Here is a 15,367-nt window from a genome sequence, read left to right as displayed (position 1 = left end):
CACGAGGGAGCACCTGCCTGAATGATCGGATCGCCGCCCTCCAAGTCCATTTTGGCACGGGCGCAATCAAGAGCTGCCCCTTCGCCGTAATGAACCGCGTGGGAACGGCGTACAGAGTGACCCAGGGCCTTGTGCAGCACGCGTCAGACTGGACAGCCGACTTTACACACTCGAGTGGTGCTTCCGCTTGTCATAACGTAACTCGTGTCTCTGACCCTCAGACAGCGTAGAAGCACACGACAAGACCAATGCAAAGAGCTTCTACTCCCTCTTGGGCCCATCCAGCGGCACGTAGCCGCCCGGCGTCCCTGCGAAAGCCTTGCGAAGGAGGCGCCACAGGACAACCCACGACCCGACGAGGGCGACGACGAACAGAATCGGGTGCGCCCAGCACCACTCGTAAGACGTCTCGAGGCGGCGCACAAAGGACTGGAATCCAGTGCGAAGTCAGCACAAGGACGAAGAGGACGAGTGTTGGAGAGACCGAACGCACGTGTGCGACTCGCTCGAGGAACTGCCGCGACGAGCCAGTTGGTGCGCGGCCAGTGTAGATCCCTTGCTCAACGAGCTCGTAGACGGTCGCCGGTGCGCCGAGCTCGAGAGCCGAGTCGGAAAGGGACGTCGACCAGTACACAAGCTCCTGCGCGAGTGGCAAGAACTGGTCATCAGCACGATGACCGCGAGCACGCGCAGTGACGGCACGGCACGCACCTTCGGGTCCGCAATGACGACCGCCGGCGCCTCCTTTCCACCCATCTTGACATCGTACATGCTCCTCGCCCACGCCGCCCACTTGTCGCCCTCGACCCACGCCCACAGGACGTCCCTCCCGCGCTCCTTCTCGCTCCTCGCGCGGCGACGCTCCGTCCAGCCCCTCGCGAGCGCCTCGACCTGCTTCTTGGCGCTCTCGAACCCGTCCGGGCCCAAGCCCGAGCGGGACAGGACCGCGAGGCCGACGAGCGGCGGGTGGCCGTCCTCGGGCATGAGGTCGGCGTAGGTCGCGCCGTTGAGCTCCGACACGGTCGGGAGCTTGGCCGAGCGCAGCCACTGCTTGATGGCGAGGATGCGCTTCGGCGCGGTCGGATGCGCGGCGGACGACGCGGGAGGCACGACAAAGTAGTCTGACGCGGTGAGCGAGTGGTCCTTCAGAACGACGAGGGTCGGCGAGTGCGAGGGCAGCGAGAGGAGCGGGAAGAGCTCTGGCGACGACGAGCTGTAGAAGGGCGAGGTGCCCATCAGGGATCTGGCGGCAGCGTGCGCAACGTCCTGCGGCGCAGCGCTCGAGACGTGAGCGGCTGCAACAGAACGCCGAGAAGAAGTGTGACGCACGATGTCCTCCTTGTCAGTGTCTGCGCGATGCAGGAAGAGCACAACGACCTCGTCCTCCCTGACAGCACGCTGCAACTCTTGCTCGCCGTCGAGGTGCTTGATCATCGTTCTGTGCACAGCGCGCGTCAGTCGAGTATTTCTGAGTGCAGGGGGTTGCGACGCACGCCGAGGCAGCCTTGAGCGCAAACTCCTTGAGCGACTTGACGTCGCGCTTGCCGAGGTACTCGACGGCGGCGCCCTTGTTGTAGCTGTGCATCAATTTCGATTTCAGTCAGCAGCAGTCCTGAGAATCGCTGAGCAGATGCGCGGGAGAGAGTCGCGAATGAAGCGCACAACATGAGCGTCGGGTACGCCTTGACGCCTTCCGCACGGCACGCCTTCTTATTGGCCGCATCATCGCAGTCGAGCTCGTAGACGTGCACACCAGAAGGCGCGAGGGTCGAAGCGAGGTCCTTCCATTCTGCACGCCGAGAAGCGTCAGTCCTTGCGCCGATTGGAGCAGAGAGCGAGGCCCGAGACTGACTGGGAGCGAGACTCTTGCAGTGGCTGCACCACGGCGCGTAATACTTGACAAAGCTCGGCGGCGCATCTTCGTCCTTGAGATGCTGCGCCTGCTCGAGCGAGAGCACCCGCACCTCGCCATCGACCGCAGGCCAGGCGTACCCGCTCGCGCCCGAGCTGTTGTCGCTGCGCTTCTTCTCAGCGGGCTGCTGCGCAATGAAGGCGGGCTTGTTGAACTTGCGCGAGGTCGACTCGGCGCCTGGCGGAGTCTGCGTCGAGAGCTGAGCATCCGCATCGTCGCCCGATGCCTTGAGGGATGCCTCGCGCTCTTCGGCCTCGATTTCGCGCTGAGCGTCGGCGAGCAATGCCTCGAACGGCTGATTGTCTTCGTCGTCCTCCACGCGCGGGCGCTGCGCAGGCGCGCGAGTGAGCGCCTCATCGTCTTCGTCCTCCGTCACGTGGAGCTGCGGCAGCCCCGGCCTTGCAGCCTTCGCATCGCCGTTCTTTGGCTCGGGCGGCAAGCGCGCCTTGCCCTCGCCCTTCTCGCGCCGCGGCGCGCCCTCGGCCTTGCCCGGCCCCGCGACCTTCAAGCCCAAGCCCATCGGCTCCTGCTCGTCGACGTACTGCTCCTTGCGGTCCCACACCTCGTCATCCGACCCTTTCCGCGCCTGCTCCTCCTGCTGCTCCTTCTCGTGCGCGAGCTTCTCCGCCTTGACCGGGTAGTGCTCCTCAACGAACTTGCCGAGCTCCTCGAGCGTGCGGCGCTCTGTGAATTCGGTCGAGAACTCGCCCTTCTCGTACAGGAAGATCGAGGGGTAGTACTTGACGTCGTGCGAGTGGCACAGGTCGCCGTTCGAGGCGCAGTCGACCTGCGCGAAGTGGAAGTCGTGCGCGGCGGCGGCGTCCGCGTAGGTCTCGACCACTGCAAGCGCATCGTAGTGAGCACTGCCATAGCACACGCACTTCTGGAAACGCCAGTGACGTACGTTCTTTCCACTTCGGTGCAAACGCCTTGCAGTGCGAGCAGTAGGGCCTGTGAAGCAAGCGAATCCGTCAGCGTCGACAGGGAGCTGCTTGCAATGAGTCTGGCAGACGTACGAGTAGTGCTCAACGAGCCTGTGCAGGATGGGCAAACACAGGTCAGCGATTTCATCCCGAACCCTGACAAAGGCGAGCGTCCGATGAATGGCAGCACAGCGCGGTACTCTTACAGCCGACGCCTCCGCTGAAGCTGTTAAGCACTCAGAGAGATAGACGCACCATGTCCCGCTCTTGACCTGGTCCCACGTCTCCTCGGTGAGCCCGTCGCCAACGGTCACGATCGGTGCGGCGCTCGCGCACCCGGCAAGCGAGAGCGCCGAAAGAGCCGCAACGAGCGCTGCTGCCGGGTTGCTGGACCAGCGCATTGCGTTCGAGCCGCGCTGCGAGCTGCGCTTGTCGAGGGCGAGGACTGGACAGACGAGAGACGGGGAGGGGCGAGCGAGGGACGAGTAGCGCAGCGCTGCGACGGGCGTAGAGCTGTGCTCGACAGGTCTGAGCGAGCTACTCAGCTGCTTTGAGTGTGCGTCGAGCCGAGCAGACGACGTGAACTGCCGAGAGAGCAATCGCAGCCCGCCGGTGCTGATGAGGACAATCCCGACACCTGCTCGTTGCCCGGCTTCTTGCGAGCTGCCTGCCTCACCAGTCTGAGAAGTAGGCTTGCAGGCAGCCGGATGCAAGCTCTGCTGCATCCGGGACGATGTGGTCATGCCGCCCGTCTGAACGCTTCCGCGTGGAACCGCCTTTCGTCACGTGCTCTCGCCCTGTCGCAACGACTTCACTCTTCTCGTGCTGTCGAGCATCAGACGACTCAATGCAGGTGGATACTGATGAACCGCAGACCTGTCGCCTCAAGCACACATCACCCTTCGCGCAAGATGCGACGACCGCCTTCCCGCACGTCGAACGGGACGTCAATGCCGGTCCACAGCTTGCATTGTTCTGTTTGTAGGCGAGTATCGTCAGCAAGAGTCCGCCCGGCTTGACGCTCCAAGGGTCCGCTGCGCAACGTACCGAAGCAACCTTCCTATAAGAGCGCAAACTGTCAGCAGCCTGTCCGGGGCAGTGAGAATTGAGCGAGAGTCGCGACGTACCAAAACAACCTCGACGCCGCAGATGGTGCTCCAGCCGCGCTCCTCGGCGATACCGCGCATGATGGTCATGCGAGGCTTGTAAGCCATTTCTGCGCGAGGTCAGGTCAGCGGCGTGAATCTCCCGACCGCGATCCAAGAAGACGCACCCAAGAATACGGGCTTCTCCGGCAATGCGAGGTAGTCGGCATCGGGCGCATCCGGTGTCGGCCGGTTGTACGGCCACGCAAACACGCGCTTGGCCACCTCGTACACGTTCTTCTCCGCCTCGGTCGCGGGCTCGATGCTCGGGATTGCGCCCGTGCCAGCGCACAGCGTGATGCCCTGGCTCGTCGTCTTCTCGAGCTCGGCCTCGGCCTGCTCGACCGTCTCGAGCGGGCGCAGGTCGTAGTCGGGGAACTGGTCAATGATGGCCTGCGTCTCGTCCGCGTCGCGGTTGATCATGAAGATGGGGGAGAGACCGAGGCGGTTCATGGCGTAGATCGCGGCACGGGTGGCGCCGCCGCCGCCAATCATGACGGCACTCGCCTTGCTCGGCGCGAACCTGCGGCCTGTTGGCCCGGTCGGAGGAAAGGGTGAGGGTGCACTGTAGCGTGACGTATCAAGCTGTGAGTGAGTTTGCCCAATTGCAGGCAAGGGGTCGGGCGACGCACCCGAGGAAGGCGGTCAGAAGCGAATTGTGCACGCCCATCGTGTCCAGGTTGGTTCCCACATGGACGAGCCTCGGGTCGAGCGGCGAAGCGCGCCTCAGGAAGGTAGTGTTGACAGACCCGACGGCACGAGCTTGCGGCGTGAGCTCGTCGACCTTGGTCATGCCCTGGACCTTGAGGGGCATGGTGAGGCATGAGCCGAGAAAGTCGGGCCGCTCCTTTGCCACAGCCCACTCGTTGCCCTCGACCTCGAGACTCTTGCAGTCGACGATAGTGTAGCTGTGCTTCGGCAAGCCGATGCGAGGGAAAATGTGTCCGAAGAGCTTCGGCGCGACGCTGTGCGAGATGGGCGTGCCGTAGATAGCAACCCAGTTCCTCTGGTCGTCGGCACGGGCGACTGGATGGTCTTCAGACGTGAAGGGAGCGGAAGTCATTGCGCGAGTAGCTTGGCGAGCAAGGAAGAAGACAGATAGATGCGACGAAGCGATGCCGAAGCGAGTCCAGCGGGGTTGACAGGCAGACGCGTGGGGAATATCCGAGCGTGCTGGAGCGGTCGATCTATGCCCCACTGGCACGCGAGCAGTCAGGCGCGACGGTAAATGCCGAAGCGGAAGTCGAAGGCGAGGTGGAAGAACGAGGCGGCGCCCTTGCCACGCGGAACCGCGGCCTGCGCCTCTCCCCACCCCCACTGCCCGCACTTCTCTCGCTTCTCCCCTTCAATTTCAGGCGTTGCTGCTCGCTGGTACTCCGCGCTATACTTGTGCCACTCCCTATTCGCACTCCAAGACCACCACGTCCTCGTCAGCTCGCCCAACATGCCTCTCGGTCCCGGTGCTCAACCTCCTCTGCCGACCAACTCGGTCTCGCTGAACGGTCCCGATGCGCTCGTACTAGACCGCGTGCGGATCCGCGAGCTGATGGAGGGCTTCCCCGCTCATCGTGACGCCTGCGAGTGGAGCAAGATGCGCGCACTCTTCGCCGACGACGAGGCATACGTCTTCACGACCTGGTCTGGAGGCGTGCCCATCGACGAGTTCATCAAGATTTCCGAGGCGGGCTTTGCCAAGGGCGTCAAGATCGCTCACCGGGTCAACGGCGGCACGGTGGACGTTGCGACGGAAGGCCCGGCAGCAGGAAAGCGAGGACTGGGCAAGTTGAAGGCGTGCGTTGCTTCTTACTTGCGGGTCCCCTGCAGCCGAAGGCTAACCTGATGACGTGTTGCGCCACAGGACGATCACGCAGCGGTTCACCATGCCGACGGAGAAGGAGGGCGAGACTTGCGAAGTCGATGTCGACGCAGACTGCCGGTGCGCTTCTTCTTCGTTTCGCTACAGCACACAGACGTGACATGCTGACGGATAGCGTGCACAGGCTCTGCTTCTTTGTGGAGAAGAAGGCCGACGGGTCGTGGAAGAACCACTTCTTCAAGTACGTGCCTGTTCTCTCGGGCGTTCATCACAGAAGTCTGACTCTGTCTCTTGCAGGGGCTTCTACGAAAAGGACAAGGCGACCCCCGTTGACCCGCGCAAGGTCCCCGTGTATGACGACGCGAAGCTGGCAAGCTTCCCGGATGGCTACCGCTACCTTGCGTACGGGCAAAGTGCGGCATACAAAATCAAGATGGACTTGCCACAGAGTCGAGGTAGGCTCTTTCTCCTTTATAATTGACAGCGAGACGTGGACGGCACTGAACCATTTTTGATTCTTTCGTCTGCAGGAGAGGAGCACGACCACTTCTACCGATGCTTCATCGACTGGCTGAACGGTGCAAGTGTCGACGAGATGAAGGTGAAGCTGGGCGTGTAGACGTGGTCGCTCAATGCGGAATAGACTCGGCTGCATCATCAAAGCCCCACTTCACGCGGAAGCCAGCGTGCGCTTCACATCGTGGCAACCACAGCCTATGCAGGTGTGTGCTCCGCTGACAGAGGTCTGTGAGTCAAATCGAGATGCACGATCAAGCGCCAGACTGCTCTCGGTAGCTTCCTGGAAAGAGCCCTCATCAGCGAACAAGTACTGTCGCTTCCTCTCCTCATTTCCACGCTACACGCGGTGCCCATTGCAGTACCCAGTCAAGCTACTACTGCGCACGACGGCCACCTGTGCAATCGAGCGGACCACACCGACGCTGTCACGTTCTCCCGCACTCCGCCTTGCCCCGTCGTTCCGAATCACGCGGTGCTGGGACCGTGACAGCCGTGCGTTGGCATAGCCACATCCACAAGGGCTCAGAGGATGGCTATGGGACCGCAGTCTGGCTGGTCCGCCGGTCGCTGGGAGCCGGATGCCTCCATCTTTATCGTCGGGATGCGCGGCGTCGGGAAGACGACGATCGGACTCATGCTGTGCGTCTGCCGCCGATGAGGTTGCACAGGGCTCTACTGACATCCTTCTCACCCAGCTCGGGCATCCTTTCTCGCCCTTTCCTCGACGCCGACCGCATCTTCGAGTCGGCAGTCGGCGTCCCGCTCAAACAGTTTGTCGACGAGCATGGGTTCGGCGCTTTCCGCGATCGCGAGACGCTTCTGTTACAGCAGCTCGTGCGCGAGCACGCTCGCGGCAAGGTCATTGCGCTCGGTGGCGGCGTCGTCGAGCGCGAGGAGAACCGGCGGATCCTCGAGCAGTATGCGGCGTACGTGATCAGAGTCATAATGCACTTTTCGGTTGCGTTGCTGACACTGACCACCCACATCTAGCTCGTGTGGTCCCGTGATCCGCATTTTGCGTGATCCAAATGCCGTGCTCGCGTTCCTTTCTGCGCCCGCGAAGGACAAGAGCACTTGGACCGACCTGCAGGAGAGCTACGCAGCTGGTACGCCTCAATCACCTCCAAGAATGCTTCCAGCGGGTCTGACATGCTGGCACACAGTCTGGCAGCGCCGCATACCGTGGTACGAGAGCTGCTCGAACCTCGCCTTCGTCGCTCCTTCGCCCGACTCGTCCGCCCACCCGAGTCTCGCGCTCAAAGCCGCCGAAGGCACCATCAAGCGCTTTGCAGAGCGGCTTGTGGGCGCGCCATCGCCGCGCTCGCTCCGCGCACTCGCTGCGACTCGCCGGACCATTGCCCTCGTCCTTCCTCTGTCGCTTGTCAGCGAGCTCGATCGTCACCACCTTGTGGCCGCAACGCGAGGTGTAGACGCGATCGAGGTACACCTCGGGCAATTGCTCGACAATGTGACATCTCGTTCCGACTTCGACACTCACATCGCTCTCCTCATCGGCCGCCTTCGCACCATGACCCGGCTCCCCCTGATCTACCGACCCTTGTGCCGCTTTCCTAGCGGTCAGGATGCACCGATGTACTGCCAGCTTATCAAGCTGGGCTTCGAGCTCGCCTGCGAAATCGTCGACGTCTCGCTCGACCTGCAAGACGAAGAACTTGCGACACTGCTGGAGATGCGAAGCCCGGCCTCGCAGGTCATGCTTTCGAGCACTCTCGATCCGTCGCAGTCCTGGGGCGACGATGGCGCCCGCGCGGTCTACGCTCGTGCCGCTCGTCTCGGCGCCAACGTGGTCCGACTCGAGAAGGCTGTCGCAGCGGTCGACGAGAACTTTGAGCTGCGGCGCTGGCAGACCGAGATTGCTGCGTTGGACGGGCCGCCTCTGATTGGGTTCGGGCACGGCGACACGGGTCGCCTGAGCTTGTTGCTCAACTCGCTGCTCACGCCGGTCCGCTTGCCTGTCGCGGCCGAGAACAATGCCGACAAGGTTGCGCTCTTTACAGCCGACGAGCTGCGCCATACTTCGCGGCTGGCAGGGCTCGATCGTCCTCGCCGCATTCACCTCGTCGGCACGACAGCAGCAGCAACGACTCTCGGGCAGCGCCTACTCGACTCCGGCTTCCGCGTCGACATCACGCAGACCCCACCTCTCCTTGCTGACGTGTTCAGTCATTCCGACTCTCGCGCCGTCGTCCACCTCTCCCTCCTCCGACAACCTTCGTCGGCCCCACCCGTGCCCAAGCTCTCGCTGCTCGCACGAAATGCAGCACGTCACGACGTCGTCCTGTGCTTGCGCCACTCTTCAGAACCCTCATCCTCGCGCCCGCAAGAAGCAGGAATCCACGTCGCCGAGAGCACCCTCGCTCTCGCCGTGAGTCACCTCATCGTCAAGCACCTCTCGCCTGTCAACGCTATCAGCACGCGCTCCACGGCAATCCTGCTTGGCGTACCGACACTCTCCACGGGCATCGTCCTTGAGCTTCTTGCGGCAGTGCACCACCTAGGGATCAGAAGGATTGCAGCGGTGGGCTGCAGTTCCGATGCCCTCGAACGCCTGCGCAATTTCGAAGCGCTCAGGACTGTCGTCGTCACTGCATCGCTCGACGAAGCAGTGCCTGTGCTCATGGACGAGTCTGGCGCCGGATCGCCGACCGTCATCATCTCGTGCGACGCGGATCCGCCAGATCTTCCGCCTGTCCTGGCACACGCGGTCGCTCCCGGGATCGTCGTGCATCTACCGGAGGCCCAGCTACCGAGCCCGGGTGTGCAACAGGCCGAGAACCAGCCGAGGACGATTGACGGATGGCTCTGTGTCGGCTCAGTCGAGCTGAGTCGCGAGCGGGAGGATCGGCTCTACGAAGTTGTGACTGGATTCCCCGTGTAGACCCCTGCCTTCTCCTAGAGTAATGCATGTCGGTTGCACCGAGACTACAGGTTGAGGAAGTCCCAGTCTACCGAGCCAATGTTGTCTATGCCCGACAGCTGCGCCGACCAGTGGCTCACCCAGTCTAACGGCGCCGGTGGGTTCGCGGCAGACGGGCCAGCTGCAGGTCCAGCGACCGCATCCGACATGCGTGCGCCCACTGTATTCTCGATAGGTAGCGTCGGCACCTCGACTGGCGCGGGCGGCCTCAGCCCGAGTGCACGGTACACGGCCTCGCTCGTGTCCCTGCAGAAGTCGTTATCAAGTGTCAGGACATATCACACTGGGCGAGACCATCTCATGCGTGCTCAGCGCACCAGTTGGCGAGATCCAGGGAAGCGAAGACATCGTCATCCACTGCCGCCAGCTGAGGAGCGGTCGACAGCGCGGGCGCGGACATCAAAGGAAGCGACGATGGTTCGTCGGCGAATGACGGCGAGCGCTGCGTCTGCAGCCCTGGTGGCATCGCGATGGGAAGGGAGAGGGCGGGTAGAGCCGGATTGTCGGCGCGATCCATCGACATAGCAGCTTGTGGCGGGACGAAGGGAGTGGGCCAGCTTCGCGATTGAAGTGCAACGAGTAGGTCCGAGGCGAGAGGCGAGAGATGCGCAAGGTGCGCGAGCGCGGCGACGAGCGAGTCGTGTAATGCTGATGAGTCGCTCGGGCTCAACATTGACGGATCCAGCCCTGCCGAGGCGAGGATGGCCACGATGTCAAGATGAAGCGCGCGAGCATGCAGAAGGGCGCCCGACGTGTAGAGGAGATGCAGATGCGCTTGCGCATCTTTGACGAAGGGGCCGAGGGGAAGAGTGGATGGTGCGCTGCTTCCGCTGCGCAACAAATAAGGTTTGCTGAGGAGTGCCAGTAGACAGAGAGCTGAAACGCACGCTGTTGTGCCGAATATCAGCAAGCTTCGTTGAAGCAGGTGAAGGCTGTGCTTGTGCGCCTGACCGCCTGGCGTCGCTGATGCCCGGACCGTCGCCGGGAGATCCCGCTCCCACGCCGACAGCGCTTCGAGGCTTGCAGCGACGGACCTCCCGGGCGTGGACAAGGCGAGCAGAAGGTCGCCACCGAGCGCGCAGAGCTCGACGAGCGCGACGAAGGTGCTCAGCGAGCCCGCGCGAGATACTCTGCTGGCCGAAATATTGGTGATGCTGAGACCATCGATCCTGAGCCGCCGCTGAATCTCCTGAAGCGTGACCGGCCGAGCGAGCTCGACCTCTTCCAATCCAACGGTGCTGGGAAGCGGAAGGGTGGAGGAGGAAAGGCGGAGCATTGGCGCGCGACCGAGGCGGAGGGCCTGTCAGAGCGAAAGTAGGTCATGAGCTTGGTCGTACGTATAAGAGGGAGGCGTGACCGCACGCATTGCAGATCGAGGACCAGCAAGCCCCACATGGTTCGCAGGCAAAGCTGCCTTCTTCGCTCGTCCGCTGTCGCATAGATTGCCGCGCTCATGTCTTGCAAGCCGAGCGCTAGCGCGAGAAAGAGTGCCATGCCTGCGAGAACGGTGTCAGTGCGGCCGCGCGTCGAACAGCGGCTTCAACATACCGAAGTGAGCGCTCGCGGCAAAGACATCCCCAACGTGCAGGTCTACCGAGACGAGTAGGACAGCCGCCTGGACGGTTTCGAGCACCGGACGCCCAACAGCAGCTGATAAAGCCGCGTGAGCGTATGCTCGGACGATGTCGGGCGAAAGGGTGTCCGGCAACACCGCCGGGGCTTGCGTGGCGGCAGTAGCGAGGACAGCCCAAAGCGCCTCGAGACGTTGCGTCGCCTCGAGCTTGCTCGTTGATGCAGTAGACGACGTGGCAACGGGGATGGAGGTGGAGAGAATGGCGTCTCGGTCGAGAATGGGGAACGAAAGATGTGCGGGACCCGAGAAGTAGATGTCAAGAAGGCTGTCCATGACGTCTTGTGGCGGGAGTGGCGGAAGCGCGGTGCTGAGCTGTGTTGCGCGAGTGCGTTCTGAAGCGGCGACGTCTCCGAGAAGGCGAGCCATCGGTGAGCGGAAGGAAGGCGACGCAGAAGGCGGCGACGGGAGAGACGACAGCGTATCCTGCGGGGCCCACTGCGTTTCCGAAGAGAGAACTTGCTGCGCATCGGCATGTTGGGCGCGGAAGTCGCCCGAGCCGGCCGATTCCGGCTGTTTGGCGGGATGACCGACAAGTTCGAGCAGCCGTTGCGGCGCAGATTCCTCGAGCGCATCGGATGCGGATGGCTTCTCAGGCGTAGAGACGAACGGAGCAACGATGGCGTTGTAGGTGTCGAGCGCAGCATCGCGGGTCGGGCGGGCGAGCGGCGGATTGGGGACAAGAGCGGCAGACGAGCGCTGATTGAGGCAATACAGTGCAAGCTCCTTCGTTTGCGGAGCCACGAGTAACATTTCGCCTGGATTTCGATCTTCTTCAGTATGATATCTTCTTGGACGCGTGGGAACGTGGAAGAGCTCACCGAGCAGATGTTGGAGCGATTTGGCCAGGGCAGCATAGCCCGCAACGGGACCGCGTCTTCGAACGGGCTTGCTGTAAACGCATTCCTGAGGATAGAAGGGAGAGATTGAGTATAGCATCATCAGACGGAGACGAGATGTTGGCCTACATCTGCCTTTCCAAGGGAAGTGCAGAGGATGCACGCATCGCTTCCTTCCGCCTTGACGCACCTGCGACGGCGTTTCGTGCACCGGTCGCACGCCGTCGTCACGCGCGTCGCTTTGGCCGGCGTGCCTCTGCCAGCGGAACCTTCGCCGGCGGACTCGTCTCCGCCTTCGTCTCCCTCATCCGCTAGCACCGCCCGACGCTTGGGCATGCGGCGACGGTCTCCTTCGCTTAATCAGCAGCGGCGCGAGCCCTGACGTGCACAGGCGCCGTTGCGGGCCGTTCTGTACGGAAGGGAGAGACGAAACTGATGAAAGTGGGGGAGGGGGTCGAGGTGTCTTGAACGCTGCCAGACTAAGCTTCCATGCTCCGACTAGACGCTCTGGCTGTCTTGAGTGCTTGTGTCGTACGACCAGCGCCGTACCGGAGTCTGCTTCGCTCGCTCCTCGAGATGACTTTGCGACTCCGCTGGTTGGGACTGCGCTGTAGATACAGATATTCTGTCCGCAGCGCAGGTTCTCTCGACTGTTCGAGGTCACGCTCTAGGCCACTGACTCGTGGCTCTGGGTGCTCGTGGGCTGCCAGAAGGGGGAAAAAGGTGGGTGGAAGATGCATCATCCGCTTCCGCTTCCGCCTTCGAAGGCCTTCAAAGCGCGGCTCATTGCTTCGCTTGCCTTTGCTGAATCGACAACCATGGCTTCCGCAAAAGGTGCGCACCCTTTCGAAAGTTTCAGATCAGCGATTTCGCTAAGACGAGTTCTTTCGTCCTTTGTTCTCCGTTTCTTGACAGACTTCGTCATATACGGCTTTCCCATTGCTAAGTCCAAGTCGCCTATCCTGCACAATACTGCTTTTGCGCATCACGGCCTGCCGCACAAGTATCGCATCGTCGAGACCCAAACACTCGATGATTCCGTTCGGGCGACCCTGCGCGCGCCCAACTTTGGCGGTGCTAGTGTAACTATGCCACACAAGCTCAAAGTACGTTTGCTCATGTCGAGGCCGCCCAATCACCATTGACCGCCTAAAGCGGTCGCACTGCAGATCCGGGAGTTTCTCGACGGAGTTACGCCGGTCGCGGAGCTGCTCGGCGCTGTCAACACGGGTACGCCCTTTCGAGACAGTAGGCCCGCAAGTTCTTCTGACAGTCCGGACTGGCGACAGTGATTCCGGTCGAGCAGAGCAACGGGTCGATTTCTCTGCTCGGCGACAACACGGACTGGATCGGGCTCAGAGATCAAGTGCTGGCGAGCATTGAGCCGGACAGTCTGCTGAAGGGCAAGAGTGGTCTCGCGCTGGGTGCTGGCGGAGCAGGACGCGCAGCAGGTGCGTTCCGAGTGTCGTCAAGTCACTCAGTCTGCCTGACCCTCAGGCACTCGTCAGTCTATGCCATGCATCAGCTCGGCATCTCACCCATATACCTCTACAACCGCACAACGAGCCGCGCCGAGGAGATCCAGTCAGGATTCCCTGCCGACTACGGCATTCAGGTTCTCTCATCGCTCGACTCGCGGGTGCTGATTGACAATGCGCCGACCGTGGTCATCGGCACACTGCCCGCCAGCGTGACGAGCACCGAAGTAGCCCCGAACGAGAACGGTACCTTCATCCCCCGCCAATGTGTCGAAAAGGCAAAGGTGGTCATCGACATGGCGTATCTTCCCCGTGCGCCGCTTGCCTCCTTTTTCCCTCCACATCAGGAGTGCTGATTTATGTGCTTGCAGGTGAGACGCCGCTCATTCGCCTCGCACACGCTATGACGGCGGACCGCCCGGACAGTGCCATCGTCGCGGGAACGGGCCTCGACGTCTTGCTTCAGCAAGGCTTCGAGCAGTTCCGCTTGTGGACTGGGCTGGAGGCGCCTAAGGAGGAGTGTCGGGCTCGGGTGGTCGCGGAATATGAGCGGGAGAACCCCTTGTAGCTGACTCGCGATTGAGAATGCAAATCGGCTTTCCTCCCGCATTTGCAGAAGAAAGGAAAGCTGCGCTGCTTCTGAAGAGAAGGCTGACGTGAGCCATTGGATCGTCTAAGTCGGTGCCATGCCAAATCCCATGAGACTATGCATTGCAGCCCCCCAATCTACGCCGCGACTTCGCGCTCGAACAGTGCCCACGACTTTTTCCCTCGCTGGGCGTGATCCTTCGTGACAGCCGGATCGGGCTTGCTCATATCGCTGTTGAATAGCTCGAAGCTATAACGCGAGCAACAGGGAAGAGGTCAGCTAAAGGCGGATGACTGCGAGCGATGAACAAGCGCGATGACTCGCCTGACGTAGCCCTTATACCCAGTCTTGAGGAAGGCGCGCGCACACTCCCAGACCGGCATGTAGCCTCCACGGTCGCTCTCGCCCGGGAAGAGCCTTGACGTGCGACTCCAAGTCATGCGCGGTTGTTGGCCATCGACCTGCAACGGCGAAACCGCCTTGCCCTCAGCCTGGGCAGCTGCGGTTGTGCTACCGAGCGGTAGTAGGGGCGGGGAGAGGAGGCGGGCGTCGGCTAGCTGGAGATAGTAGACCTTCGAGAGCGAGACCGTCCGAACGAGTTCTTCCAGCGAGGCGGCGAGTCGCTCGGCGCCATCGTGACGCATGCCGGTCTTTGAGCATGGATCAGCATACTCATATCCGGCAATGTGGAAAGCGTCGAGCACGAGACCGACTGCAGAGCAGAACGGAGCGAAAGCGTCAGGACTGGAAGGCTACTTGGCTACTCGGTTGAGCGACGATGCGAAGACAACGAATCAGACGCACAATTTGGCCGATCCACTTTCTGGACCAGCTTCCAACTGTGTTGCCAGGTGTAGTTGGTTGTGCTCCAGCACATGGCTTCGTAGGCAAAGCGGATTGGCGGCGAGTGAGCGGCGCCGAGATCCTGTGGAGCAGCCGCTCTGTCAACAGTCTAGCTCAACTCGAAACGACAGCAACAGGAGGAACGCACAGCGAGCTCTTGCATGTCGGCGACAATCTTGTCCTCGTCGCCGCTAACACCCGCGTCGAGCCGGAAGTTGGCCGGAATCTGCATCAAGTCGCAGCCAAGCAAGCCGCAGATCTGTCGAATAGAAACATGCCAACGTGAGCGCGCGTAGACGTGGTCAGAGATGGCAATGGGAAAGGCGCACCTCGAAGCGGAACACGGCGTCGTCGCGTCGCTGCCTGTGCTCCTCCTCATCGATGATGCCGTCGTAGTTCAATAGCGGCTGCAGCACGAAGATGTCGAGCCCGAGCTCGTCGGAAAGACGCCTCGTCTCCTTTGCAGCCGCTCGCAAGGCATCTTGTCGGTCCGGAAAGTCGGGTGAGAAGGAGTCCTCGGCGAAAGCTTCTAGGCACGGGTAGAACACCTGCATGCAGGTGGGTCAGTCAGCCTGCACTCAACTTGAAGCTGCTTGTGCGCACCTCGATGCCCTTGAAGCCTGCCTCGGCGGCAGCTCGCAGCTTGTCCGGCATCTTGTGGCCGGCTGCGCCCAGTCCGAGCGACATCGTAGGGATAGCGGGAAGCAGCGACATGTTGCGTACACTGCAGCAAGC

The 15,367-nt window shown here is 62.0% G+C and overlaps 8 protein-coding genes across 8 annotated transcripts; 3 read left to right on the top strand and 5 right to left on the bottom strand.

The window, feature by feature from the left end:
* Positions 1–261: 261 nt before the first annotated feature.
* JCM10292_002189 (uncharacterized protein) lies at positions 262–3,236 on the bottom strand (the record flags this gene model as incomplete). Its single annotated transcript, XM_076645610.1, has 10 exons — positions 262–429; positions 494–640; positions 712–1,266; positions 1,330–1,438; positions 1,494–1,577; positions 1,663–1,789; positions 1,853–2,752; positions 2,817–2,863; positions 2,929–2,946; positions 3,091–3,236. 10 exons carry the CDS (start codon positions 3,234–3,236, stop codon positions 262–264), a joined length of 2,301 nt encoding a protein of 766 aa, XP_076509137.1.
* A 494-nt stretch (positions 3,237–3,730) lies between these two features.
* JCM10292_002188 (uncharacterized protein) lies at positions 3,731–5,043 on the bottom strand (the record flags this gene model as incomplete). Its single annotated transcript, XM_076645609.1, has 5 exons — positions 3,731–3,810; positions 3,883–3,895; positions 3,963–4,051; positions 4,109–4,545; positions 4,613–5,043. The coding sequence occupies 5 exons, from the start codon at positions 5,041–5,043 to the stop codon at positions 3,731–3,733; spliced, it is 1,050 nt and encodes a 349-aa protein (XP_076509136.1).
* Positions 5,044–5,424: 381 nt separating this feature from the next.
* On the top strand, positions 5,425–6,415 carry JCM10292_002187 (uncharacterized protein; the record flags this gene model as incomplete). The annotated part of the gene is made up of 5 exons (XM_076645608.1): positions 5,425–5,771; positions 5,839–5,916; positions 5,981–6,037; positions 6,094–6,251; positions 6,327–6,415. 5 exons carry the CDS (start codon positions 5,425–5,427, stop codon positions 6,413–6,415), a joined length of 729 nt encoding a protein of 242 aa, XP_076509135.1.
* Positions 6,416–6,844: 429 nt separating this feature from the next.
* On the top strand, positions 6,845–9,214 carry JCM10292_002186 (uncharacterized protein; the record flags this gene model as incomplete). Its single annotated transcript, XM_076645607.1, has 4 exons — positions 6,845–6,954; positions 7,011–7,241; positions 7,306–7,421; positions 7,479–9,214. The coding sequence occupies 4 exons, from the start codon at positions 6,845–6,847 to the stop codon at positions 9,212–9,214; spliced, it is 2,193 nt and encodes a 730-aa protein (XP_076509134.1).
* Positions 9,215–9,258: 44 nt separating this feature from the next.
* On the bottom strand, positions 9,259–9,776 carry JCM10292_002185 (uncharacterized protein; the record flags this gene model as incomplete). The annotated part of the gene is made up of 2 exons (XM_076645606.1): positions 9,259–9,499; positions 9,571–9,776. The coding sequence occupies 2 exons, from the start codon at positions 9,774–9,776 to the stop codon at positions 9,259–9,261; spliced, it is 447 nt and encodes a 148-aa protein (XP_076509133.1).
* A 987-nt stretch (positions 9,777–10,763) lies between these two features.
* Positions 10,764–11,636, bottom strand: JCM10292_002184 (fungal specific transcription factor domain-containing protein; the record flags this gene model as incomplete). Its single annotated transcript, XM_076645605.1, has 1 exon — positions 10,764–11,636. One exon carries the CDS (start codon positions 11,634–11,636, stop codon positions 10,764–10,766), a length of 873 nt encoding a protein of 290 aa, XP_076509132.1.
* A 904-nt stretch (positions 11,637–12,540) lies between these two features.
* JCM10292_002183 (shikimate dehydrogenase family protein) lies at positions 12,541–13,768 on the top strand (the record flags this gene model as incomplete). Its single annotated transcript, XM_076645604.1, has 6 exons — positions 12,541–12,556; positions 12,638–12,828; positions 12,892–12,952; positions 13,012–13,173; positions 13,231–13,512; positions 13,572–13,768. The coding sequence occupies 6 exons, from the start codon at positions 12,541–12,543 to the stop codon at positions 13,766–13,768; spliced, it is 909 nt and encodes a 302-aa protein (XP_076509131.1).
* Positions 13,769–13,926: 158 nt separating this feature from the next.
* JCM10292_002182 (sugar phosphate isomerase/epimerase family protein) lies at positions 13,927–15,346 on the bottom strand (the record flags this gene model as incomplete). Its single annotated transcript, XM_076645603.1, has 6 exons — positions 13,927–14,038; positions 14,114–14,501; positions 14,594–14,714; positions 14,781–14,891; positions 14,962–15,180; positions 15,236–15,346. The coding sequence occupies 6 exons, from the start codon at positions 15,344–15,346 to the stop codon at positions 13,927–13,929; spliced, it is 1,062 nt and encodes a 353-aa protein (XP_076509130.1).
* Between the last annotated feature and the right edge of the window lie 21 nt (positions 15,347–15,367).

Source organism: Rhodotorula paludigena, assembly GCF_050403205.1.
Source record: "Rhodotorula paludigena JCM10292 DNA, Rt_paludigena_JCM10292v1_ctg1, whole genome shotgun sequence".
NCBI classification, from domain to species: domain Eukaryota; kingdom Fungi; phylum Basidiomycota; class Microbotryomycetes; order Sporidiobolales; family Sporidiobolaceae; genus Rhodotorula; species Rhodotorula paludigena.
This window is presented reverse-complemented; position numbering and strand designations above follow the sequence as displayed.